The 27,821-nt window shown below is 43.8% G+C and overlaps 1 protein-coding gene across 1 annotated transcript in view; it reads right to left on the bottom strand.

The window, feature by feature from the left end:
- Positions 1-27,821, bottom strand: part of DUSP16 (dual specificity phosphatase 16) — a 91,895-nt gene that overhangs the window by 46,112 nt on the left and 17,962 nt on the right. Inside the window, exons 3-4 of the mRNA XM_042247513.2 lie at positions 4,972-5,562; positions 3,700-3,838 (exon numbers count right to left, since the gene is read on the bottom strand). Of these exons, the coding sequence (XP_042103447.1) occupies positions 3,700-3,838; positions 4,972-5,199 (367 nt within the window). The 5' untranslated portion in view covers positions 5,200-5,562. The remainder of the gene's footprint in view (positions 1-3,699; positions 3,839-4,971; positions 5,563-27,821) is intronic.

Genomic DNA, 27,821 nt, shown 5'->3' with positions numbered 1-27,821 from the left:
ACTTTCCGATTAGTTTCATCATTGTTTAATGTAATGACTTATTCTAAACTAAAAAAATAAGTCGTATGGAATACAAACAGTCTAAACCTACCTGTGAGCTGTGAGCTAATTTATATATCAGATATTTATTGAAAACTGAAAAAGTGCTTGGCCTTGTGGGGAACACAAGATGAACAAGGACAACGTCCTTAGCTTGAAAAAGAGAAACCGGTAGGGGAGTTAGGAAAAAGAGAATCCGGTAGGGGAGTTAGGCTAACAAATGAAAAAGATACGTGACAACACAGGTTTAAAGGAGATTTTAAGAAAATAATCAAAGATGTGCATGTGGCGGATGTCTATCAAATATTAATCACTTGGTTTAGAGTACTGGCTGGGCTTAAAAGGAGAGAAAGTTGATCAGGCCAGGGTCAAGGTCCCTGGCTAAGCAGGCCCACAGATGTAGTCAATACAGGCTGAATTCACTGCAGAATCAGGTCAAAGTTTCAGGATTGGAAAGTCTTACTGATAATCAGCTGTTAAAGTGGCTTAACAGAACCCCTTTCCCTGGCAGAGAAGCTAAAGTTTACCAAGCTAGCCCATCCCAGGGCCGGACCTGCTATTCCATACGGAAAAATTAAGCCCAGAGCCCCAGCACTGCTTCCACTGTCAGGAAGACCTCACTGTTAATGTCCATGTAACTAGGTCCCACAGGTAAGTCTGGGTCTCCTCTTGCTTGAGGGAAAGAGCTTGTTAAGATACGTCTTCTACCAGCTCCTTGGGGAGGTCCTCTTGTTCCCTTTCTCCAGAGTCATGACTCTCTGAGTAAGGTGGCCCCAAAAAGGAGAATGGAGCAATTGTGAATGGGCACAATTCCTCTCCTCATATATAATGACTATAAAAAGCCATTTCACGTGTCTGATACTTTCTTTCTGAACAATCTCAGAATAGCTAAAAGCTCTAACGTGATGGAGAGATTACTGCAAGAAGCCACTTTTGTCTTTCCATTATCAAATCCCCATGGAGCCAACAAGCATACCTAACTGCTGAAAGCATCAAGGGGCAGTTGGTAGTGAAAACTGTCTCCAGCGACCCTGTCATTTCCTGCAGCACCTGTGGGGCGCTAGTGTGCTTGTCAGTTATTTCCCTTCCAAACAAAATTACCGAAGAAACACGTGTCGATGTGTCCTTCTACCCCATATCCCTGGGATGTCCTCTGACCATCTGGACCTTGGCAAAAATAAAAATAAAAAAAGAGCCAAGAACTGACAGCCCTGCCTTCCCCACCAGTCTTCCACTAACTACATTCTTCTGTCTACTCTGAGGAACAGATGCACTAACCAAGAAAATGTCCAACTGGCCAGGGGCCTTTGGATGGCTGGGGAGGCCTTTAATCATCCAGAACCCTCTCTGAGGTATCCTAAGAAATCCGGCTGCTCAGAAACTCCCAGAGAAGGCCATTCAGTGCTTGAAGCCACCTTTGAAGCTTAGAGAAATACCGGATTCTGGGGTGTGGATGGTGACACGGAGATACACATGTGTGGTTCCTGGAGCTGCCTCAGTGAGCCTCCGTTTAGGCCTAGGACACATCCCTGTGCAAAGGGGAGACGCTGAGGGTTCTGACCTAGCACTGGCCCACGGGTCCCTAGGGCTGATCTAGATGATCGGAATGAGTCCTTTCACTGCCTTGCTTTCCAATGAATGCCCCTCCCAAAGCTGGTAAGAATGTGGCTCATAAGAACCTTCCAGGTAACAAGGGCATATTCCTGGAGAAAGGGGAGGAAGCTACTTGAGTAACTAAAACTCGACATGAGCTCATTCCTCTGGGAGCATCTGCCCAGCCAAGTTGTCAGGTCAGAGGCCCGCAGGGAAAAACATCTGAAACAAGAGCCAGGTGGGATAATCACTTTCCAGGTGTGCCTTGTTTAAGAAAAACCTTGGTACTGATGATATGATTCCGAGGTAAAGTCCCACATAGTGGCCCCAGGAAGCATGAATTGCAGTCCTAAACTCAGCAACTGAGGTCAGTGGAACTCTAGAAACAGTAAGAAGGCTGAGTGCTGAAGAACTGATGCTTTCCAACTGTGGTGCTAGAGAAGACCCTTGAGAGTCCCTTGGACAGAAAGGAGATCAAACCAGTCAATCCTAAAGGAAATCAACCCTGAATAGTCACTGGAAGGACTGATGCTTAAGCTGAAGCTCCAATAATTTGGCCACTTGATGTGAAGAGCCGACTCACTGGAAAAAACCCTGATGCTGGAAAAAACTGAAGGCAGGAGAAGAAGGGAACAACAGAGGATGAGATGGTTGGATGGCATCACCGACTCAATGGATATGAGTTTGTGCAAACTGTGGGAGATAGTGAAGGACCCAGAAGCCTGGTGTGCTGCGGTTCATGGGGGTTGCAGAGTCGGACAAGACTTAGTGACTGAACAACAAGTAACAATTGTCAGATTTAACACAATTACACTCCCAGTAAAAGAGTGCGCCTACCATTCATAGTGCTGTGAATTCTCCATTACAGAGTTCTGAGAGCTACATTCTGAGACACGCTGGCTTCACTTAAGGAAAGAATCACAGCATAGAGGAAACACGTGGCAACAGATGACCTGAAAGTGACAGGTAAACTACGCTTATTCTTAAGAACAGCAGCAACAGCTGGTGAGAGAGAACTGGAGACGCGGAAATCTTATTTAAGTCTTCAGAGAGTTTAAAAGCGATAACACACCAGTAACTGATGATTCCTCTGACAACTGAAATACCTGTACCTCTAACACATAATTGCCAACATCATCAAGGTCAACGCAACCTCCTCGCAACAAAAGACAAAAGGTGTGAAAGTGATCATTTCTGTCAATATTTTGTTTTCCTTGGGTCAGATTTTTGAAGGTACGCTTGCTGATCACTGTCGTAGAACCCAATGTACACATAGCGGCTTTGTGGCAGAGGTTACCACGCACTGTCAAACTCTATTCCCTGCTCTGGGAGACCATGTGAGTGGAAGGGCTTTAGGACCATCTGCCAAACAGGGGAAGCCAAGGATGAACAGTCGGCTTTGGAATTCAATGAGACAGAACTCCCACACCACCCTCCTTGAGGGCAGATATAAAACAGCCTTTACCATGTACTTTATAAAGTCATCTGGTTGCTTAGCATTTGCAAGTTGAGACTTAGTTGTGAAAACAAACCACACAAAAATATGTAAATTAGTTTGAAAATACTCCCCCTAATTATTACAAGAAATATTCTACGCACATTCTCTTCCTATCTTGTTGTACAACATGTCCAGGACAGGCGATCTTATCACCCAGAGTCCAGTTTAACCAAGGTTCACATTGAGCACTGGTCGGGTTCTTGCCTTGGGGTGGGAGCTGAGATGCAGATTACGCTGTGTTCACAGACTGCAGGTGAAAGAAAAAGTCCCAGACAGAAGCAGCTGGCTTTGAGCCATCTGTACGGGCACATAGATCTGCGTGGCCTTCTGGCTAATGAACAGCGAATGAAGAGGCATTCGAGGGAAATCAAAACTGCCCTGGCCAATGGGGTAGGACAACCGTACGCAAGTTAGGTAGAACAGGCTCATCAGTCAAAAGCTACAAAAAAATCATTTAATGTGACGACCTCAAAGCTTCATCCATCAGTGCTTTGAGCTCGCTGTGGAATCCTGCCCGCTTACAGGATTCGTGAGATCCTGAGTCCTCTCGCTCCTGCCCCAAGCCTTACCTGCGAGCAGGTGCACAGAGCTGAAGCTCTTCTCCAGTTTACCCAGGAGGACAGTGAGAAAACAGTCTGAAGCCAGAGAGGCCACGTCCTGGGAGCTCTGATCGTACACGACAACCTTCTGACTGCAGTCAAGGTCGACCTACAACGTAAACGTGAGGCTGTGAGGAAGGAGGGTGAGGAACAGTCTCCAAATCGCTGCCACTGGGGCACGTGAACTGCTTCCTGTCTTCACTCATAACCTGAATATCAGAGGGAGGGGACATAGGTATACTTATAGCTGATTCATGTTGGTGTACGGCAGACACAGCACATTGTAAGGCAATTATCCTCCAATTTAAAAAAGTTTTTTAAATATATTAAAAAATATTTGAATAAAAATGAGACCTGGTCAATGTACTGGATAAACCAGGCATACAAATGGTTTAGATGCTTGTGAAAATCAACTTTTATAAGGCAAACCTGATGATGTTTCTGTGTAACTGTGCTCACAACTCCTTAGTTTTAAATCCATGACACTATAAAAAGGGTACGAAAAGCACGTACAACACAACAGTATGCAACATAAACACAATGATTCTTGAGCTGAAGAAACACTTGGTGATTTCTACATAGCAACATACCAGTGGTTTAGTAAAACTAAAGCATGAATTCATTTTTATTCCTGAACAAAAGAAATCGCCTTACCTATCACAACGTGAAATTCTGGTATCCTAAGAAAAAGTTGCCTTGAAGATCCTTAACTTCTGATCATTACCTTCCCACAAATGAAAAGTACTTCTAAAATAATTAGTTTCTATTTCTTTTCCCAAGGCACTTGAAAACAATGACTCCCTTTCATTATGTTTGTAAACAACAAAAAACAGTGTGCTGTGCATGCTCAATTGCTCAGGTATTAACTGTTAATAACACATATGTAATATTATATTTATATGTAATTACTAATTGAGTATTAATAAAATATTGTATTAAACATAACTTATTTGTGACTGAATTAATCAAACAATTGTTTTAACATTAATAGGAAAACACAGCACGTAATCAAATTAAAACAGGTTACACCTTTCTGTACAGTTCAGGAAAATTCTGAGCAGGGACACTATTTAGAATTAGTGAATTATTTTGAGATATCATAAGGTACCAAAGTTTAAAAAAAGCAACCAAAACTTCCCCAAATTACATTCTCTCCTTAAAAAGGGGGCTTCATTTAAAATAGATCCCCATTCACTATGTTCATTTATTTTCAAAAGGAAAAGAAAAAAAGCAAGCATGTACCTTATGTTTGGCCGAGTGCTGGATGAGCTCCGTAATTAACACTTTGTCCTGTTGCAACCTTCGCTTCATAAGCTTGGAGCAGTTGATATTAATGGCCTCCAAAATGTGGGACGTATTGTATTCCACGAATGGCCGGCTATCAATTAGCAGCACTTTTTCCGTTCCACTTTCCAGCAGAGCCACCAGCCTCTCAGTAACAATTTGAGTTCCAATCATCTCATGGGCCATGACAACAATAAGTCCTCTTTTCCCACCTCTTCCTTTAATTTGCCACGATGATGTAATGGTGGTGTGCTCAAAGGCTCAGCCACTCCATTGTACTGAAGTGTGTGAGGTCAGGCTGGTGGTGACTGGATAGAGCAGAGTTAAACCCATTTTCGGCGAGAGCCCTCCAAGTGAATGTCTCTTTCTCTTTCCCGTTGATGTGTTCTCGCAAAGGCCTCCGTCCACAAAGCAGCCCCTCACATTTGATTCATAAAGAGATGACTGGAATAACCATTCCAACAAAAGATGCTTTGGGGCGGCCAGTGCATTACATCATTCTTTACCTCTGTTCCCTCGATCCAACAGCTTGCCACGGGGCTGAAAAGCCTACACCGAGAGAGAATGACAGACGGGAAACAAAACACGGGGGTCAGAGAGAGAAAGAGCAGCGGATTAGAGGGACTGTATGATTCATAATATTTACTCCATTAATCTAATTCCATACTTGACGCACTGTTTCATGTGAACAAACAAACAAAGGACAAGTAGCTATGGCTTCAGAAAACATACTTACGATAATTCACTTTCACCTCAAAATATAAAAACTCAGAGATGACAAAAGAAGACACAGTCATGAACTGTAACCACCTGGGGGCCCAGAACTGACGGACTTATGGTACGAAATTAAAAAGAGCTATAAAAAGCCACTTCGGGTATCTTTATTCCAGATGGGTTTCCTTCATTTATTTGCTTATTTCTTGAAAAGAGCACAAAGATCAGCCAGGGATCAGGTTAGCAATCCCGTGTTATCAGGACAAAAAGGCTCTTCTGATAATGGGCGTGTGTGTGCTGTGAAGATTCCTTAAAACTGCCCTCTGGGAGAAGAGGCAGTAACCCGGGAGGTTCTGTAAATTTTGGCCACCTATTAAGGCAGACGGGGGACAGAATGACCGATGTGCTTGTCACACCAAGTGCTGAACTTGTTGCCGGGGTCTGTGATGTTCTCGCTTCTCTCCCGGCAGACCCACAGCTAAGACGCTGGCCTGGTGCCCTCCCAGCACCTCGCAGTTCTCCTTTTCTTGTACCTTGTTTTTACGAATCTCATGGACTCCCAGCCTCAGGAAACCTCACAGCTTCACTGTGGACTCTAAACCTAACAACCCAGGCAGACAGAGTCCTGAACAGTGGCCCTGACACTTCCTATCCTTTTATCGTTCAGTCACTCAGTCGTGTCCAGCTCTTTGTGAACCCGTGGACTGCAGCACGCCAGGCTTCCCTGTCCCGGACTGTCTCTGCTGCTGCTGCTAAGTCACTTCAGTCGTGTCCGACTCTGTGCAACCCCATAGACGGCAGCCCACCAGGCTCCCCCGTCCCTGGGATTCTCCAGGCAAGAACACTGGAGTGGGTTGCCATTTCCTTCTCCAATGCATGAAAGTGGAAAGTGAAAGTGAAGTCGCTCAGTCGTGTCCGACTCCTAGCGACCCCATGGACTGCAGCCCACCAGGCTCCTCCATCCATGGGACTCTCCAGGCAAGAATACTGGAGTGGGTTGCCATTGCCTTCTCCTGACTGCCTCCCTACTCTTCCTAAATTCCTCAGACAGACCTTTTCCTATTAACACTAATTGGAGTTTTGTGCCCACCGCTTAGACCTCACCCTGACCTTCACTATCCTCATGTTCCTATCTCCCCAGTCCATCTCTGCTGATAGGAAATGCTCTGCTACGTTAAACGAGACATCCACTGTTGGCATTCAACTTCTAGAGGATAAACTATCTGACAGCAGGTGTTTGTATTATATTTCTCACCTCCACAGTGCTGTGCACATAAGATATTCAATTAACACTGTTAAAAGTAAGTAAAATTCTGTTCCAAAAATGACTTAAGATACTGAATAATTCATATTTTATTAACTGATAGTAGAACCCCTCAGGGCTTCCCAGGTGGAGCTTGTGGTAAAGAATCCATCTGCCCATGCCGGAGACTTAACAGACATGGGTTCAATCCCTGGGTTACGAAGATCCCCTGGAAGAGGAAATGGTAACCCACCCCAGTTTCTTGCCTGCAGAATCCCATGGACAAGGAGCCTGGCAGGCTACAGTCCACGTGGTTGCAGAGAGTAGGACATGACGAAGGGTCCTGAGAGCACTGAGAACCTCTCAATCATCACTGAGTCCTGTTTCCCAGTCTCAGACTTACAAATTATTGGGCTGGCCAGAGGATCGTTCGGGTTTTTCCATAAGATCTTAAAAAGATCGACAAACTTTTTAGCCAGCCCAATAGGAACTGAAGCCTGGAGAAGCAGGAAGAGGTGGGATGGAGAGAGGAGAGGTCTTGCTCTTAACTTCAGACAAATCATATTAACCTCTCAACCACATTTTCCTCATATACAAAATACAGATATATAACATCGGCTCTGTCACCCCACAGAGTTTGTTTTGAGGATGAAATTATCTCAGTAATCTCAAGTGATTAAGTCAGAAAGCAACCTGTCATCACATAGAGGAAGGAAGGAGAATGCTGCAAAGAGGCCAATGGTGAACACAGGTGCCTTGCAGCTGGAATGTGAAAGACATCCCTCAGCAGATAAAGACAGAGAAACTCCATGCTCCTCTCATCCAGCTTCAGCCAGGCTGTGCCCCTTCTCACAAGAGCCAGACACACATGGAGTCAGAAGGCACCTGAGGAACCACCTCGTCCACCCTCACATCTTACAAATCAGCTCCACGTAATATATGGTTTCTCCGTTTCTCATCTTCATTACAGGAATGCATTGCTTTTAGTACAGCCTAAATGGCAGTCAAGCACAAAAGTCATCTCTACTACAAGTAAAGAAATCAGAGCAGAGCATTTGTCCTCATTGACCAACCAACGTCTGTTTGCAAAGCACCTACCCAGGGAGTTTCTGAATCGCGTCCTGCCTGGCTGGGGACACAGTTCACAGCCATGGCAGGACCTCTGCTCAGATGGCCTGACTCCCGCCCCCCCCCCCAGGGCTCCTACTCCCGGGTTACCCCGTTTTCCTAAGAATCCGCTCCCACAGCAAAGCTGCACTGAGACAGAGTGACGCGCCTGGTCCACACAGGAGCCCGGGCAGCACAGGAGGTGGAAACCCGAGAAAGCGAGCAGACAGACAATGGTCCGAGCCTCGGAGCCGGACTGGCTCCTCTCAATGGTGCAAGTCACTCGGGACAAAGCAGTATCTGGGTTAGCAGATCCAGGCATGAAGGAGAGAGAAGATGGCAAAAATGTGAAAACGGAGTTAGAAAGCTCTTGTGTTTGTTTCCCTTCAGCCAAAAGCCCAAATCACTGAAGCTGAAGGCAGCTTGCGGCCAACTGGTCCACCAGGAAGAAAACAGTCACTCCAGACACAATGACCACAGTCTGCAGTCCAAGACAGAAGAAGACCCTTTTCCTTACCAGGAAGAGGTCTGGGCAAAGTAGCCCTGACATAAGGACGTAACGGAAACAAAGAATGAAGGTGAACTGAGGATAAGTTACACCTTTCACGTTGTACTGCAGCCAATTAGAGCTCTCTGACAGCACCTTTACAAGCACATCTGATTTTCTGTGATCCCAGGTGACTAAGAAGAGGCTGAGGCTGCCAAGGGGGTGTGGAGGGAGGGGTAACAGTAGCCTTCAACCTCATTTACTTGCAGCTACAGAATTCTGGGGAAGTCTTTACCCTGTGCTACAACTCTAAGTTCAAAATTTTCATGAGGGGTGGGATGGGGTGGGAGATGGGAGGGACATTCAGGAGGGAGGGGGCATATGTATACCTATGGCTAATTCATGTTGATGTATGGCAGAAACCAACAATACTGCGTTTGCTGTTCTTTCTGAAGAATGTCAACCCTCTGAGATCAGGAACACATTTGTAACTGGTTTGCTCTCAAAATCTTTGGCATCAATTAGGATTTAAAAGGGCTTCCCTGATGGCTCAGCAGGTAAAAAATCTGCCTGCAATAAAGGAGACACTGGAGACACCAGTTCAATCCCTGGATCAGGAAGATCCCCTGAAGAAGGAAGTGGCAACCCACTCCAGTATTCTTGCCTGGGAAACTGCATGGACAGAGGAGCCTGGCAGGCTACAGTCCAAAGGGTCGCAAAGAGTTGGCCACGACTGAGCAACTGAGCACTAAGCGACTAAGGATTTAAAAGATACACACAGGACTTCCCTGGTGGTCCGGTGGCTAAGACTCTGTGCTCCCAATGCAGGGGGCTCATTTCATCCCTGGTCAGGGAACTGGATCCCACATACGACAACTAAAAGATCCCACGTGCCCAACAAAGAGCAGATGTAGCCAAATAATAAAAGAAAAATACATCATTAAGAAGGAAAACCTCTTTAAAAAATGAATAAAAGATGATAACAGTATTTGATTGTTGCAACACCAAAAAGCTCATCTTATCCTAAATCTCTTCAAGACGTCAACAGGAATAAAAATTCTCAGATGGAACACAGCAGCCCAAGTGTATTTAGCAAACCCCAGACTGAGTCTTGCTCAGTGGACTTGTGCTCAAGTTCAGATTCTCAGAGAAATTATGGAAAGGATAAAATCAGGTGAGAAGTTTACTGTTATTAAACTACAAACTGGTCTTAATTTTTTTTCCTTCAACAAAACTAAAGAAATAGGCAACAAGATACACCAAATAGACTTTCAGCAGCGATTTACAAACAGAATTTTTTAAGAACTTCACCGTCTTCATTTTTAAAAAAAAAATATTTATTTATTTATTTCACTGCACTGGGTCTTCGTTGTGGCATGTGGGTTCTTGCAGCACGTGGGATCTAGTTCCCTAAGCAGGGATTGAACCCGGGCCCCCTGTGTTGGAAGCTAGGAGTCTTAGCCAACAAACTGCCAGGGAAGTCCTCACATAGACCTTTCTTTTAAATTTATTTATTTTTAATTGGAGGATAATTGCTTTACAATATTGTTGGTTTCTGCCACAAAACATTAATTAGCAATAGGTATACATATGTCCCATCCCTCTTAAGCCTCCTTCCCACCTCCCATGCCATCCCAGCCCTCATTAAAAAAAAAAAAAAAGTCAAAAAACTCAAAAGGGGAAAAAGCAGCCCATGGTGTCTGGAAGCAAGACCGTCCTGGACTCCAGCCATCTTAGCTCCATATGGGTTAAAGCTACTCTGCCTCATGTGCTGTGAGTTAACCCTGATAGAAATTCTGAGGTCTAGTATTTAGTAAATTATATTCAACAGAGAAACAAACCAAAAAACTGTGCTCAGCAAAACCAAGAAGGCAGTATGAGCTTAACGTGTCTTTCAGTCACCTATTCCTGCCTTGACTGTATTTTCTTACCCCAAAGCAGAGATCGCAACCTGACTAGCGGTGGCTGTAACGGGTTAAAGGTCGCCTGAATCACTGTCTAGACAGAACTAGGCATGGAAACCACACTTGTCAGCACCGTAAAATCCAACCACCTTGCAGCAACTCCCAGCACAGAAGGAAGAACCCATGCTTGGAGAGGCTCAAGCTGTTTATACGCATCTCAAGGATGTTTACAGGCATCACCGACTCAATGGACATGAGTTTGAGCAAACCTTGGGAGACAGGGGAGGACAGAGAGGCCCGGTGGGCTGCAGTCCATGAGGTCGCAGAAAGTTGGACACGACTGAGCGACTGAACAACAAGGATCCACAGATAAAGGCTGGAAGAGTAGCCATTCTGCCAAGACTAAATCCAAGGCCTCTGCTTCAGATGCGGGCCCCTACAGGCAGAGTCCAGATCTGTGACAAGCCTTCACCCAGGTCCTACTGATGAAGGCCACTGTACTCCTGGCACTGGCTCAATGGAAGCCTCCTGTTCACAGTCGCCTGTTCCACTAGCTTCCCGCCTCCCTGAGCACCTGAGCTCCCCTCCTCTCTCCTGCGGCCACACTAGGTATCCATCCCAGACACACTCCTGCCACAGGGCTCCCGCATTCGCCGTCTGCATTTAATGCTTCCTCCCAGGGCCCTGCCTGAAAACTGTCCCCCACTGGAAGTGATGGTCCTGAGGGAGTGAGAATGAAGGATGCTTGGATGGACTGGCTGAGCAAGAGAAATGTGGCCTGAGGCTGCTTTATTGTTTATTTATTTTTGGCTGTGCTGGGTCTTCATGGCTGTTCTCAGGCTTCTCTCTAGTTGCGGTGAGTGGGGGCTTCTCTCCAGTTGTGGCGAGTGGAGGCTTCTCTCCAGTTGCGGTGAGTGGGGGCTTCTCTCCAGTTGTGGTGTGCTGGCCTCTCATTGTGGCAGCTTCTGTTTTTGCGGAGCACAGCTCTAGAGTTTCAGGACTCAGCAGTTGCAGCTCCTGGGCTCTAGAACACAGGCTCAATAGCTGTGGCACATGGGCTTAGCTGCCCTGAGGCGTATGGGATCCTCCTGGACCAGGGATGGAACCCATGTCCTTTGCATTAGCAGGCAGATTCTTTACCACTGAGCCACCAGGGAAGCCCCCAGAGGTTGATTTAATCTGAGAGCTAAGGAGAACTCGTTTTGGAAGGATATTTGCAATAAAGGTGGGCCGCAGCCAGGAAAGAAGACTCAGAACATAAGACGGGGAGTCATCAGTACATCTCGGTTTTCCTGAGCATCTGTCCAGCCCACTGCAACTCATTCAGTCAATTCACAAATGGTTACTGGGTACCTCATAGGTGCCAGGCTTGGGGTGGAAATGCAGCAAAAATGAATGAGGCAAAAACTCTTATCCTCCTGGAGCCTCTGATTTAATTATGAGAAATGCACAATAAACAAGCACAACAAAACATCATATGAAAGATGGTGACCAATGCTGTGGAGAAAAAATTAAGTAGGGAAGGAAGCGGGTGCGGTTAAAGTTTAAACAGAGTAGTCAGAGAAGGCCTTGCTCTGATGGTTGAGTAAAGACCATGAGGGAGTGAGTGACGGCTACATGGATGCCTGGGAGACTAGTTCTCTATGTCAGGGCTTGAGGCCAATGCATATATGTTGACCAGAGTAATGCTGAATGGGGTAAACGCCAGGAAAAGATGTGGCAGGTGTTCAGTCTTTCTTCAGAACTATGTTATATCTTTTAGAAATGAAGCATTTTTAGCCACTTGAACTTCTAACTTAAGCATTAAAAAAAGATATATATATATATATACACATATATATACACAAGAACATATATATACATACCCAGATATATAAGACACACATATATATATAAAAGATACATGTATATAAGATATATATATATAAAGTTTATATACAAAAAGTTTAGTATAGTTCCTTCTTTAAAACTACAAAGGAAGAAGCTGTGGTTCCTATATTAGCGCAGTATCTGGCAAAGAAATGAAAAGAAACACTGTAATAAGAAAGATCATGGCATCCAGTCCCATCACTTCATGGCAAACAGATGGGGAAACAATGGAAACAGTGACAGACTTTATTTTCTTGGGCTCCAAAATCACTGCAGATGATGACTGCAGCCATGAAATTAAAAGATGCTTGCTCCTTGGAAGAAAAGTTATGACCAACTTAGACAGCATATTAAAAAGCAGAGACATTACTTTGCCGTAGGTCCATCTAGTCAAAGCTATGGTTTTTCTAGTAGTCATGTATGGATGTGAGAGTTGGACTATAAAGAAAGCTGAGTGCCAAAGAATTGATGCTTTTGAACTGTGGTGTTGGAGAAGACTCTTGAGAGTCCCTTGGACTGCAAGGAGATCCAACCAGTCCATCCTAAAGGAGATCAGTCCTGGGTGTTCATTGGAAGGACTGATGCTGAAGCTGAAACTCCAATACTTTGGCCATGCATTGTGAAGAACTGACGCATTGGAAAAGATTCTGATGCTGGGAAAGATTGAAGGCGGGAGGAGAAGGGGAGGACAGAGGATGAGATGGTTGGCTGGCAACACCGACTCTATGAACATGAGTTTGAGCAAACTCCGGGAGTTGGTGATGGACAGGGAAGCCTGGCATACTGCAGTCCATGGGGTCACAAAGAGTCGGACACAACTGAGGGACTAAACTAAACAAGAAAGATTACTCTTAATGCTGCTGCTGCCGCTGCTAAGTCACTTCAGTCGTGTCTGACTCTGTGCCACCTCATAGATGGCAGCCAACAGGCTCCCCTGTCCCTGGGATTCTCTAGGCAAGAACACTGGAGTGGGTTGCCATTTTCTTCTCTGATGCATGAAAGTGAAAAGTGAAAGTGAAGTCGCTCAGTGGTGTCCAACTCCTAGCGACTCCATGGACTGCAGCCCACCAGCCTCCTCCATCCATGGGATTTTCCAGGCAAGAGTACTGGAGTGGGGTGCCATGGCCTTCTCCGACTCTTAATGCTAATTTAATACAATTCTCCAGCTCCACAGATATGTAGTATCTAGTAAGAGAATCTTGGCTTTATAGCACAGAATGTAGTAAAAACATTAAAGACACGTTAAACAAGATGCGTGTTTGAATACAGCTATACAACAAGGACTTCCCTGGTGGCTCAGACGGTAAAGCGTCTGCCTACAATGCAGGGAGACCCAGGTTCAATCCCTGGGTCAGGAAGATCCTCTGGAGAAGGAAATGGCAACCCACTCCAGCACTCTTGCCTGGAAAATCCCATGAATGGAGGAGTGTGGTCGGCTACAGTCCATGGGGTCGCAAAGAGTCGGACACGACTGAACAACTTCACATACAACAAGGAAATCATTTAAAGGAGCTTCACATTAAAATAAAGAAAAATGTTTTCAAGGAGGTGTATCAAATATGCACACAAGGCCTTTGTAAGCCAGACTTCTGTAGGCACGGGGTTGGTCATACTAATACAAACTTATCATCTTTATTCATGCACAGTTAGTTCACCCTCCCCTTAACAACAAAATTCCACTACATAAAAGGTGTGTTTTCCTGACAAAAAGCCCTCGTCGCTCAGTCGGTAAAGAATCTATCTGTGAAGCAGGAGACCCATGTTCGATTCCTGGACTGGGATGATGCCTGGACAAGGAAATGGCAACCCACTGCAGTATTCTTGCCTGGGGAATCACATGGACAGAGGAGCCTAGTGGGCTACAGTCCATAGTGTCACAAGAGTCAGGCATGGCTTAGTGACTAAACTACCACCATTATGATCAAAGTAAACAACCAACAATGAGAGAAGATCATGATACGTAAAGAGAGTAAAATCAAAGTATAGAACAGTGGATAAAGCAGAACCTCAAACACCCATATATATGCAGGGTGCATATATCCATAAACATGCAAACACATATATTAAAAACGTCATAATAGTTTTGCTTGGATGAAGTAAATGTAATATGTATTACATTCTTTTCTTTCCCATTTTTTCTTTCTGGAAAATGCATGAAAAAAAAATTAGAAAAAAGGCATGACATCCATGCAGACCTGGGTCCTCAGTGGATCTAGTCCTCCTTAACAGCGCTGTCAAGAAAACTGGCGGTCTGGGAGAAACAGAAGATGAATAAATGATACAGGAAAACTGAGGTTTACCCTCAAGGTAAAAAGCTGAATCTCTACTTCACAAAAGGACTTACAAAGGATTATTTAATAATGCTGGGGGGTGAATAAAATTAAATTTTAAATCACACACTTGTGACTATAAAACTGGACTTTTAAAAGAGGTCAGCTGATATATTTAAAATGGATGACGAACAAGGTCCTGCTGTAGAGCACAGAACTCTGCTCAACATTATGCGGCAGCGTGGATGGGAGGGAAGTCTCGGGGAGAATGGATACACAAATATGTATGGCTGTGCTTTTGAACTGTGGTGATGGAGAAGACTCTTGAGAGTCCCCTGGACAGCAAAGAAATCAAACCAGTCAATCCTAAAGGGAAATCAACCCTGCATATTAAATTAGAAGGACTGATGCTAAAGCGCCAATACTTTGGCCACCTGATGCAAAGAGCTGACTCACTGGAAAAGACCCTGATGCTGGGAAAGACTAAGGGCAAGAGGAGAAGGGGACAACAGAGGATGAGATGGTTGGATGGCATCACCAACTCAATGAACATGAATTTGAGCAAACCCTGAGAGACAGTGAAGGACAGAGGAGGCTGCCATGCTGCAATCCATGGGGTCACAAAGAGTCAGACATGACTTTACAACTGAACAAAAGCAACATATCTATGGCTGAATCCCTTTGCTGTCCACCCAAAACCATCACAACATTGTTGTAACATAATGCATAAATATTATTGGAGTATAATCAGCTATATTCCAATACAAAGAGTTTTTCCAAAGACCAACAATATTAAAAAAAAAAAAGTCAGCTGTGGTGTGACTCTTTCAATACAGAAGGTTTTTTCTGTATACAAAGGATTCATAGCTAGCTTTCTCTTTAAAATTAATATATTCCCTAACACTCTTAACCTGTATTTTAATTTATAAAGTTTCCAAAACAAATCTACTTAAAGCATCACAAATGAAACACAATGTGACTTTTACTCCTCTCGGTGGAAAAGCACAAATTCTTCTAACAAAGTCTCTGAGCGGCCCCATCACTGTCCTCAGCTCCAAAACAGACGTGCACAAGACTTGAACAGATTCCAGACGCGGCCTTCAAGCCTGGACCACACCTGCTTCTAAGGCCCCAAAGCTAAAAATAACCCTGGGGCCTCAAAAACGGGACACTGGCCAGGCTGGGGGGAGCTGCCGGCCCCCGGCTCAGCTCCACCAACAGTGAAAACCGGAGCTGCAAAGCTGGACAATCACAAGACCCTCCATCACAGGCTCCTGTCTGTCTCTCCATGCCAACCATCTCCATTCTAGGCCAGCTCAGTTTCTTTTCCCCTGTATGCCAAAACTAACCCTAGAAGCTCAGAAGCAAGTGGGCTTTAGGGTACAAAAAATTTTTTATTAAGAAAAAAAACAACCTGTGGACCAGAACTCAGGAGACTTTGTTCCTAATTTCAGCTCCTTTACATAGATGCAGAAATGTCATAACAAGAGATATATCCTCCAAAAAAGAGAGAGAGAGAGAGATCTTCCAGCCTATTGTTTCCTCGCCTGTGATCATGTAACACTGAAGGATTATTTCACTAAGAACATGATAAGATCAAGGATTCCCAAGTGGCTCAGTGATAAAAATCCGCCTGCCAAAGCAGGAGATATGGGTTCAATCCCTGGGTCAGGAAGATCCCCTGGAGAAGAGAATGGCAACCTGCTCCAGTATTCTTGCCTGGAAAATTCCATGGACAGAGGAGCCTGGTGGGCTATAGTCCAAGGGGTGGCAAAGAGTCAGACTCAACTGAGCAACAGAATGATGAGGTCACCATCAGTGCATCTCAGGCCTTAAGTAAGCGGCCCTGACAAGGACACGGCATTGGGGTTGAAGTGATCCCTAAGCAGTCGTGTTGAGGAGCTACTTTACATCCCACAACACAGAAGTTACAACGGGTAAGCCCTGGACAATGGCTCCACAAACAGCATGGTGAGCAGAGAATTTCCTCTGTGGTGGGGGATTTCCAAGGTTGGTTCCGAGACAATGACTCCCGCTTCTCTGCCAGCCTCTGAGTTTGCAGGATTCCCCTCTGGGGCCGTTAGGCTACCAGGTAAGGAAGAATGAGAGGGAAGGAGGTCGGGGAAGGGGCAGCAGCATCCCGCCAGGCTCCTGGGCTAATTTGAGTCATTGAATCTGTCTTCTTGCTTCCCCTCCTGAGGCCAGGGGAGCTGCAGTATCAGGAAGCTGCTTGTTCTCAGTTCCTCAGTCAAGTCCAACTCTTTGCGACCCCATGGACTGTAGCCTGCCAGACTCCTCTGTGCACTGGATTTCCCAAGCAAGAATACTGGAGTGGGTTGTCATTTCCTCCTCTAGGGGATCTTCCCGACCCAGGGATTGAGCTCATGTCTCCTGCGCTGCAGGACAAAGCGGGTGACGGGACTAGGATCTGGGCTGAAGAATCACAGCCCAGAAGGAGACCGCAGAGCAGTGCAGATGCTCCCCAGACGGGAGTCAGACTGAGCCTATCCTCATCCCACAGTTCCTTTCTCCACTTCGTCCTTTCCTCCTTCTAGCTCTTCCCTATCATTTGACTCTTACATCATCACCAACAGCATCGTCTGTGCCCTTATACGTTCTCAGAAGCCTTGACGTTTCCCTCTCTCCCTCTCTTCCTCATAGTCACCTTCCTTTCCCTCTTCCTGATTAAAACGAAGCCTCTTCCTTTCTAAAGTTTACCCATTATCATTAATTCATTTTCTTTTTTCGGGAGCATCTGCCAAGGCCCTGTGTGTGTTGCTGTTATAATGAGTAAACCTAAGTGCTCAAGACTGCTTTGAGGTAGTCATCCATGGACTCGGGTGTCTGGTCAACCTTTAAAATCTTTTGGTTATTTACTACTGTAAAATAGTTTTATTTTGGAGGAGAGAGGTAAAATATTTCCAGTGTGGTGTTTCATACGTGGTCATCCTGAGTAGAGATGGTTACTCTGGGATCTCACATTTTCATTAGCCCTTAAATGCCCTGATGATTTAGACTGTTGTTGTTGTTCAGTTACTAAGTTGTGTCTGACTCTGCGACCCCATGAACTGTAGCCCACCAGGCTTCTCTGTCCATGGAATTCTCCATGCAAGAATACTGGTGTGGGTTGCCATTTCCTTCTCCAGGGGATCTTCCTGACCCAGGGATCCTGAATTTTTACCACTGAGCCACCTGGGAATCCATTCTCTATATTACCTAAGTGAAAATTATTTTGTAGGCATCATTAACCGAAGTAATTAACAGAATCATGGGATATATCCAACAGCAACTTATTAGTATGAGAAAGTGAAAGAGATTTTCAAAATGTAATTACCTATCTCTATGACAACAGTATTCCAAGGCAAATGGCATTCGAATGTATCACAGACAAAGCAGCCTGAGCATATATGTTTTAGTACGGGGCTAAGCTCCTTTTCCAAGGGACCTGCAGCATCAAAGGCCACATGCTCAAAACTAAAGTTAAAAGCAAAATGATTACAAATATAGCAGACTTGCCACAAGTGATTTTAATGTAAAGCAGACTACAGGATTCTCCATTAAGTAGTTCAATGACTTAAAATATCCAATTTCATCATCTCCTCTACAATGCAATCCATGGCATATATCCTAAGGATAATGTTCATAAAGCTCTACTGTTTTATCCCGTTGTCCAGATTCCTAAATGAGTTTAAAGAAACCTATCACAATTTCTATTAACACCTGTAAGCATCACAGAGGACTAAGAACAGTGCAGTCAACATTCACGTTCAATGAGTTGTCAAGACCTACTGAGTGCCGAAGAACTGATGCTTTTGAACTGTGGTGTTGGAGAACACTCTTGAGAGTTCCTTGGACTGCAAAGGAGATCCAACCAGTCCATCCTAAAGGAAATCAGTCCTGAATATTCATTGGAAGGACTGATGCTGAAGCTGAAACTCCAATACTTTGGCCACCTGATGTAAAGAACTGACTCATTGGAAAAGACCCTGATGCTGGAAAAGACTGAAGGGAGGAGGAGAAGGGGATGACAGAGGATAAGATGGTTGGATGGTATCACCGACTCGATAGACATGAGTTTGAACAAGCTCTGGGAGTTGGTGATGGACAGGGAAGCCTGGTGTACTGCAGCCCATGGGGTCACAAAGAGTTGGACAAGAATGAGTGAACTGAATTGATTTTCAGTCTCTCTCACCTGGATGGTGGAGAGGGCAATGGCAACCCACTCCAGTACTCTTGCCTGGAGAATCCCAGGGACGGAGGAGCCTGGTAGGCTGCCGTCTATGGGGTCGCACAGAGTCGGGCATGACTGAAGCGACTTAGCGGCAGCACCTGGATGGCATAAAGGTGTGAAAGCTGTGTTTGAAGTGTATATAATGGCAATAGTAGCAGCTGATAAAGGAGGAACAAGCAGTCGGCCAGACCATTCCACTCTCACAGATGAGGCAGGACCTCCATTTAATCTGATGTGGGACTTCCAGTAGGTTAATAATATCCCTTTTACAAGATGTTAAGTATTTTGCCCAAAGTCACACAATTCATCAATGGTAGAACAGAAACCTGAGTTTCTATGACAGAGCCTTCCACAACACTACAAAGCTTACCAAACATTTTGCAAATTTTAATGGGCTCCTGAAAGGCACAGAAAGCAACAGATTTCAGAGGCTTCTCTGGTGGCCCAGTGGTTAAGATTCCACACTCCCAATGCAGGGGAACATGGGTTTGATCCCTGGGAGGGGAACTAAAATCCTGAATGCCTCATGGTGCAACCAAAAGAAAGCAGAAAGGGAACAATAGATTTCAAAAGATGAACAACACACCCCGTTTAAACGCTTGACGTGTGTGGCTGTGAAGAGAAGTGGTCTCACCACAGGGACAGCCTGTCCCACAAACAGCCGTGTACAGAGTGGAGAATAAGACAGTGAGGCAACAAGGCCTCACAGAACACTCAGGAAGAAAGAGGAACCCTGGAAGCGGAAGTCTGTCTGCGTCATGGAGTCACTGTGAGCACACAATATGCAGAAGAACCGTATCTGTACACTGGAGCATTCACTAAAAAGCTAACAACTTAAAACAGGATCAACGAGAGTAGGATTTTGGTTAATGCAGTAGTTCTGAACCTTGGCTGCAACATGAAGTCACCTGTGCGTGTGTGTGTGTCTGTGTGTGTGTGTGTGTGTGCACGCGCTCAGTCATGTACGACTCTTTGCAACCCCATGGACTGCAGCCCACCAGGCTTCTCTGTCCATGGGATTCTCCAGGCAGGAATACTGGAGTGGGTTGCTACTTCCTTCTCCAAGCCACCTGGGCAACTCTTAATTATCCCGAAGTACCTCAAACCAATAAATCAGAACCTCTAGGAAGAAGGGCGTAGGCATCAGTATTTTTTACACAAACACTTAAAGGTGAATTCTTGACCTCCTCCTAGGGGTCACAAAAGACAGACCGTTTGGAAGGCAGAGTCTACAAGAGAACAAAGGAGAAACGTGGTGATGTGCACAGTGCTGTCATTCATCTGACCTACTTCTTGAGGTATGTGTTTTATAACATCTGCTGGAGGCATGATGTTCTGGATATATTGTCAGTAATAGATCAAGCTGTCAGTGCCACAGAGTCTTGAATTCCAGTAATAATAAAGGAGCACACGTCACTATGACTCCCAACAGAAGGCCCTGAGGATGTGCTGAGACACAGAATCCCACTGTGGCTTCACCAAACAGCTTATGGCTGAAGCAACCCAGTTTCCAATCTTTTCCCCTGTTTTTTTCAGATGTAGATATTAGATATATCCAAAAAAGGTTTTTAAAGTTTGGGAGGAGACAAGGTAAATTCAGTGTTCACCTGTAAACGAGTAAGTGCAGGTTAAACATCTCCGCCCAGGAATTTCCCATTACTAAGGGCAAGTCACCACTACAAGCGGAGACAGTCTTTTGTAACTCTTCCCTCTAGTCCAATCCTGCAAAACTTCATTAAATAAGCTGATGATGGACACCAAGAATTGGGCCTCCAGCCAAACCATCCATATTACAGTAAATAAAGGATATCCCCACCCATCTCAAGGTTTGCCAGCAGTTTCTTAAAAAAAAAAAGTTGCATTCAACCAAGAGTCCAGCGTTTTTATTCATGATATAGCTGATTAACAAACAATAGAAGAAACTAGATGAGGAAGTGCTTAGGACTGTCCCCTTTGAACAGCAGGTCTCCCCAGGGCTCATTCACAGAACAAGTTTTTGAACACCCAGTCTGTGTAAGCCTCTTTGCTCAGGTACCTTGGGAGGACACAATTAAACGCAACGCCATAGAAAGAAAATTTGTACACAGGTATTAATAACTGCCAGGCTCAGCAGGATGGGGGTGCTCCAAGAGGAGGAGATGGGAGGACTTGCAGGGATGACGTCTGGGAGTCAGCGAGGAGGCAGCGATGGATCCCACCAGCATATATTTACTCTGGACGCTCCCCTACCCCAGTTTTGATGATGCTACACAAGCTGTATTCATGAACAACCTGTGGCCCCGGGAAGTCTCGGGGGAGCAGGGACGTCACTAGCCAGAAGACCCTTCTACGAACTCTGGAGGCAACCTCTTTTCAGCTGGTCCCTGAGACTGGCTGCTTCCTGCCAGGAAATATAAACAAACTCATCTTCAGCAGGCAGACAGGCTGCTGGTTCTCACTGCGGTATTGACCTAGCAGAGGGGATGGGGGGAGGGAAGAGGTGGTTCATCTTCCTTCAGACCCCAGGTGCGAACAGTCCCCTTTCCCAACACAAATACAGACATAGAGAAGAATGAATGGGAGGTACCCGCTTTACAACTCTGACGGTTATCTGACAAGACAACACTGACCTGACTTCTGTCCAGCAGCATTCTGTCCACCCGCAAAGTGTAAGCAGGAAGAATAAAAAAGAGGAATTTATTAAAATTCGTCCATTTTACTGGAAGGTCCAGTAAGGTAGATGAAAGGCCATAAGCACTCAGGAGCTGGGCAATCTAAATAGTCACAGACAAGAGAAGTTAGCTGTCTAGGCCTACGGTCCTCAGGCTTTTCAGTCTATAGACCACTTGAAAAAACAAAACTGCCCAGTCCACGTCCCCCTAGCAATTGTTTCTCTGACTACAGGCATCCCTCAGTAAACACAGGGAGTGGTTCCAGGAGTCCCCGTGGATACCAAAATCCTAGGATGCTCAAGTCCCTTAAATGAAATGATGTTGTACAACAGATACAGTCAGCCCTCCTTATCGGCGGGTTTTGGATGTGGAAACTACTCATAATCCATCTCAAACTCTAGAGGAAACAATGGCCAAGAAAGATCTAGAGAGTCTACAGTGACATATGAAGCCTAGGTCAGAATTTAGATATGAGAGTACACGCAATCCTGTACAAGAATGTTTACGGCAGCGTTGTTTATAACGGCCCCACAGTGCTTCAGCTGATGAATGTGTGTGTGTGTTAGTCACTCCATCACGTCTAACCCTCTGCGACCCCATGGACTAGAATGGATATGCAAAATATAGTCTATATGTCTATATCCATACAGTGGAATATGACTCGGTCATTGAAAGGAATGGATTTGATATCAACTGCAACATGGATTGGAGAAGGCGATGGCACCCTACTCCAGTACTCTTGCCTGGAAAATCCCATGGACAGAGGAGCCTGGTAGGCTGTAGTCCATGGGGTCACGAAGAGTCGGACACGACTGGGCAGCTTCACTTTCACTTTTCACTTTCATGTGTTGGAGAAGGAAATGGCAACCTACTCCAGTGTTCTTGCCTGGAGAATCCCAGGGATCGGGGAGCCTGGTGGACTGCCGTCTCTGGGGTCGCACAGAGTCAGACACGACTGAAGCAACTTAGCAGCAGCAGCAGCAACATGGATACACTTGGAAAACATTAAGCTAAGAGAAGGGAACCAGGCACAAAAGGTAGGGAGGAGGGTGACGACGAGTGACTGCTAATATGGGAAGGGATTATTTGAGGATGATAAAAACGTTCTACGGTTAGATAGTGGTGACAGTCACACAGTTCTGTCACTATACTAAATCACTGATTTGTATACTTTAAAAGTATAAATTTTATAGTTGTGAGATTTATTGCAAGTTCTTTGGAAACATTAATTTTATGGCATGTGAATTATATCCCAATAAAGTTATTTTTTTTAAAAGACAAAGAAAGGCCAAGGGACTATACCAAATAAAAGGAAACGAAAAAGATAAGTGACAAGTAAACATAGCATCTGATGCTCCACTGCGTCCTGTACTCGAGGGAGACCACGCTATGGAAATCTTGCCGGATTGATGGACACAACAGGGACAGAAACGGACTGGACAGAGGTATGAAGTCCACGCTCGTTCACTGGGCTTGACGAGGGAGACCACGCTATGGAAATCTTGCCGGATTGATGGACACAACAGGGACAGAAACGGACTGGACAGAGGTATGAAGTCCACGCTCGTTCACTGGGCTTGACGAGGGAGATCACGCTATGGAAATCTTGCTGGATTGGACACAACAGGGACAGAAACGGACTGGACAGAGGCATGAAGTCCACGCTCGTTCACTGGGCTTGACAGCTCTACTGGGGGTAAAAGAATGTTCTTGTTCTTTGGAGACCCAGGGACGTGCTTGGGGACAGAGGGCCAAGATGTGTGCAAGTTATCTGCAAATGGAAAAATGTATCACATATGTATGTAGAGAGACAGCAAGTGATAAAGCAGAGAGAGCAAACTGCTACCAGTAATGATGACCTTTGAAGTGTAAAATTATTCCCAAACAAAAAGTTTAAAATAATTTAGGCAGCACTAGTGGTGAAAAACCCACCTGCCAATGCAGGAGACATAAGAGACTTGGGTTCAAGCCCTGGATTGGGAAGATCCCCTAGAGGAGGACATGGCAGCCCACTCCAGTATTCTTGCCTGGAGAATCCAAGGACAGAGGAGCCTGGCGGGCTACAGTCCACAGGGTTGCAAAGAGTCAGACATGCCTGAAGCAACTGAGCATGCACACGTACATACTGTAAGATCCAAAACTTCTACTTTCAATAAATTATCCTATATAAATATACTTGCTCAAGTACATTTTATGTGAAATATTGTTCATTGAAACATGTTTGTGATTATAAAAAGTCAGAAACAACCTCAATGTCAATGAGTGATAGATAGGCTAAACATATTATATTTCACAGGGCTCTAAAAAAGAAAAATGTCTATCTATAGGTACTGATATAGAATAGTTTCCAACAGTGTATTCTTTTCTGAAGAGAAAAAAACCCAGGGATACAGGAAGAATGGATTTATCCCTAGCAACAAAAGCAACAACAACAAAAAAAACTCAAGAAGCCTAGGAATGTCTTGATTTAGTTAGGAAAGAATTTAAGCCTGTTCTCTGTATTTATTTATGGAGCTCTCTCTATTTATTTGTATCTGTAGATACACATAATTTTCTGTCTTACAACACTGATAATATGAACTTTACCAATGCGAAAAAAAACCTAATACAATCTTGGATGCCATTCACTCCTATGGTTAACTCAAAATATTTCTTTTCATAAACTTTTTAAGTTCAAATATAACATATTTCTATAAAGCATAAAAGTCATGAATGTACAAAGAACTTTAACATACTCATGGAACTACCATCCTGATCACGTAGAAAACTCTAGAATTGGCCTCATATCCCATCCGATCAACTAATCTCCCATCCTAAAGGAAACCACTATCCTGACCCTTATCAATACAGTAGTTTCGCTTGTTTTTGAACTCTTTTGTGTCTGAACTCTTTTCTTCAACATTGTATTTGAGCCCTTGGTGTTGTCAATAGCAATAGCTTTTCCTATTTTATGTTATTTCATTGAATACACAACAATGTATTTCTCCATTCTTATACTGATGGACTATTTGGGTCATCTCTAGTTTGGAGTAATTATGAATTACGCTATGAACATCCTTGCTTTTGGTGAACATAAGCACATGTCTGTTGGGTATACAACTAGGACTGAATTTGTTGGGTCAGAGGCACAGTGCAAATTTCAGCTGTAACAGAGTACCACCAATTTTCAAAACAGTTGTACTAATTCATGATTCCCACCATCAGTGTTTGAGAGTTCTTGCTCCATATCCTTGCTGACACTTGATATTTTCAAGCTTTTTGTTGCTATATTTGTTTTTTTTTTAATTGAAGGATAATTGCTTTACAATACTGTGTTGGTTATTTGTTTTTAAATTTTAGCTATTTTGTTCACTGTGTAGTGGTAACTATAGCTTTATTCAGCATTCTTTGGTGACTACTATGTTGAGCACCTTGAGAACCTTTCTATTTGACCTCCTGTATTTAGATCTACAATTCAGTTGGAGTTTTTCTGTGAGTCTGATATGAGATAGGGGTTAAAATCAGTTGTTTTTAATATGGATAAACAGTTTAGGATCATTTGTTGAAAAGATTTTTCTTTCCAGATTCCTGTATAACGTCATCTTAATCATAAATTGTGTCTACGTGCATGTATGTGTATACACACATACACACACACATTACTTACAAGAGCTTCCCTGGTGGCTCAGACGGGAAAGAATCTGCCTGCAATGCAAGAGATCCAGAGTTCAATCCCTGGGTTGGGAAGATCCCCTGGAGGAGGAAAAGGCAACCCACTCCAGTATCCTTGCCTAGAGAATTCCATGGATAGAGGAGCTTGGTAGGCTAACAGTTCATTGGGTTGCAAAGAGTTGGACACAACTGAGCAAACATCACTTTCAGTTTCACAAATGCACACACATACTTTTATATACATGTGTAAAAAAAAAAAAAAAAAAGCCGTGGATCTGCTTCTGGCTTCTGTTCTATTCCATTGACCCATTTGTTTATTCTACACTGCACAGTAAAGTGAAGTTGCTCAGTCGTGTCTGACTCTTTGCGACCCCATGCACTGTAGCTACTACTACGCTCCTCCGTCCATGGGATTTTCCAGGTAACAGTACTGGAGTGGGTTGCCATTTCCACCTCCAGAGGATCTTCCTGACCCAGGGACTGAACCCAGGTCTTCCACACTGTAGGCAGACGCTTTACCATCTGAGCCACTATCCAACAATATAGATTCAGCAGTTTTATTTATCATCAGTGTTATTACTTTGACTATTCCTGCCATCTGTGTTTCCATATAAATTTTAGAATCATCTTATATAATCATTTTACACATCTTTCATTAGATTTAGTGCTAGGTTTTGATTTTTTTTGCTCTTACTATACATGTCATCTTTCTTAAAATTTCACTTTCTGGTTACTACTGTTACACAGAAATACAGATTTTATATATTTGACCTAGTATCTAAACTTACTTTTTAAAAAATATTACTTTTAATTTATAAAAAGCAAAATTCATGTTTTTTTGGTATATAGTTCTTATGAGTTTTTAACCAGATGTATAATGTAACCCTCACAACAACCAAGACACAACGCTTCCATTTGCCCAGAAAATATCCTCATGCCACTCCTTTGTAATCAGCACCTTCTCCCCACCCTAAACCCTGGCCACAACTGACTTGTTCTCCAATGCCTATAGCTTTCCTTTCTAGAATATGACTTAAATTGAATCATATAGCTTATTACCTTTTGACAGCGGCTTCTCTTACTCAACATGCTGCCTTTAAAATTCATGCCTGTTGTTACATTTACCAGTAGTTTGTTAGCAGGAATGTACCACCAAGTATATATTCATTCGCTAGTCATAGGATATTTGGGTTCTTTCTAGTTTGGGGTGATTATTCCTAAAGCTGCATAAACATTTGCATACAAGTTTTTGTGTGAACCTAAGTTTTCATTTTTCTTAAGTAAATACCTAGGAGAAGGACTGATGAGTCACGTGGTAAGTGTGTGCTTATCTTTATGAGAAACTGCTCAACTGCTTTCTGCAATAGTGGGCCATTTGTGGTGGCGGTGGTTTAGTCACTAAGTCCTGTCCGACTCTTATGACCCCACAGCCCACCAGGCTCCTCTGTCCATGGGATGTTCCAGGCAAAAATTCTGATTTGGGTAGCTATTTCCTTTCCCTCGGCAATTTTCCCCACCCAGGGAATGAACCCGGAACTCCCGCATTTCAGGCAGATTCTTTACCCTACTGAGCCACCGGAGAAGCCCACCATTTTGTATCCCCATCAGCAACACAGGGAAGTTCCATTCACTCTGTATCCTCATCAGAATTTGGCTCATGTTTAGGAAGTCCCTATTCTTGTTTGTTAAGAGTTCTTTTATGATGAAATAGGTTTTAACAAATGGTTTCTCTGAATCGACTGACATAGTCATGATGTTTCTACCTTTTTACAGTTAATGAGATGAATTATATTAACGGATTTAAAGCTATCAAAACATTTTTATACATATATTCCCTGTTCAATTAGAAAAGTTTACTCAATGATCAAATCATTATTCTAATAATAGATTAGACATTACATGGATAAATGAAGTCTGATGATAGTCTAAATGCTACCATCTAGCCAAAACTGTATGATCCCTTCAGGCACACTTCCTAATAATGCCTTTCCCCACCAAATACAAAGCAGATCAGAGAAATGGGAGACCAAATCACAGTCCTAGAGCCACATGCATCACTCTGATGTTGAGCATGTGGATTCTGAAACATCTAGAAGGAAGAAGAACTTCCATTACAAAAGATACTGACGCGAACTGAGTGCATAGTACAGGGAACTCAATGCTCTGTGGTGACCTAAACGGGAAGGAAATCCAAAAAAGAGTAGATATATGTATACCTGTGGCTGACTCACTTCAGTGCACGGCAGAAACTAACAACACTATAAAGCAACTATGCTCTAAATAAAAAAAAGAATAAACAGATTTACCATCAAACGCTTTTTTAAATAAATGATATTGATGTGGCAGTAACAGTAACGTGTTATACTTTAAGAAACCAGAAACCAAAGTATATAGAAATAAGTTACATTTCCCATGCAACAGAAATAAATGGATGAATAATGAAAACATGTGATAGTTTTATATATTATAAAATTCATGAAATGCTACTATTTGGAGGGAAAGCCTTACACCCTTTTGAAAATGATGATGTTAATGGATTCTAGACTACTACTTAAAACCCACGTTAGTTTTGTCTTTTCACTTTACCTGTTTTCTGGTGGTTATGTTTTTTCATAATTCAATGACATGATCAGAGGGATGGTAATGACAAGCCCCTCAGGGCCTCGATAAACTTTTGCTAT

This window comes from Ovis aries, chromosome 3 (assembly GCF_016772045.2).
Source record: "Ovis aries strain OAR_USU_Benz2616 breed Rambouillet chromosome 3, ARS-UI_Ramb_v3.0, whole genome shotgun sequence".
NCBI classification, from domain to species: Eukaryota; Metazoa; Chordata; class Mammalia; order Artiodactyla; family Bovidae; genus Ovis; species Ovis aries.
The sequence above is the reverse complement of the archived record's forward strand: the minus strand, read 5'-3'. Positions and strand labels throughout refer to the sequence as shown.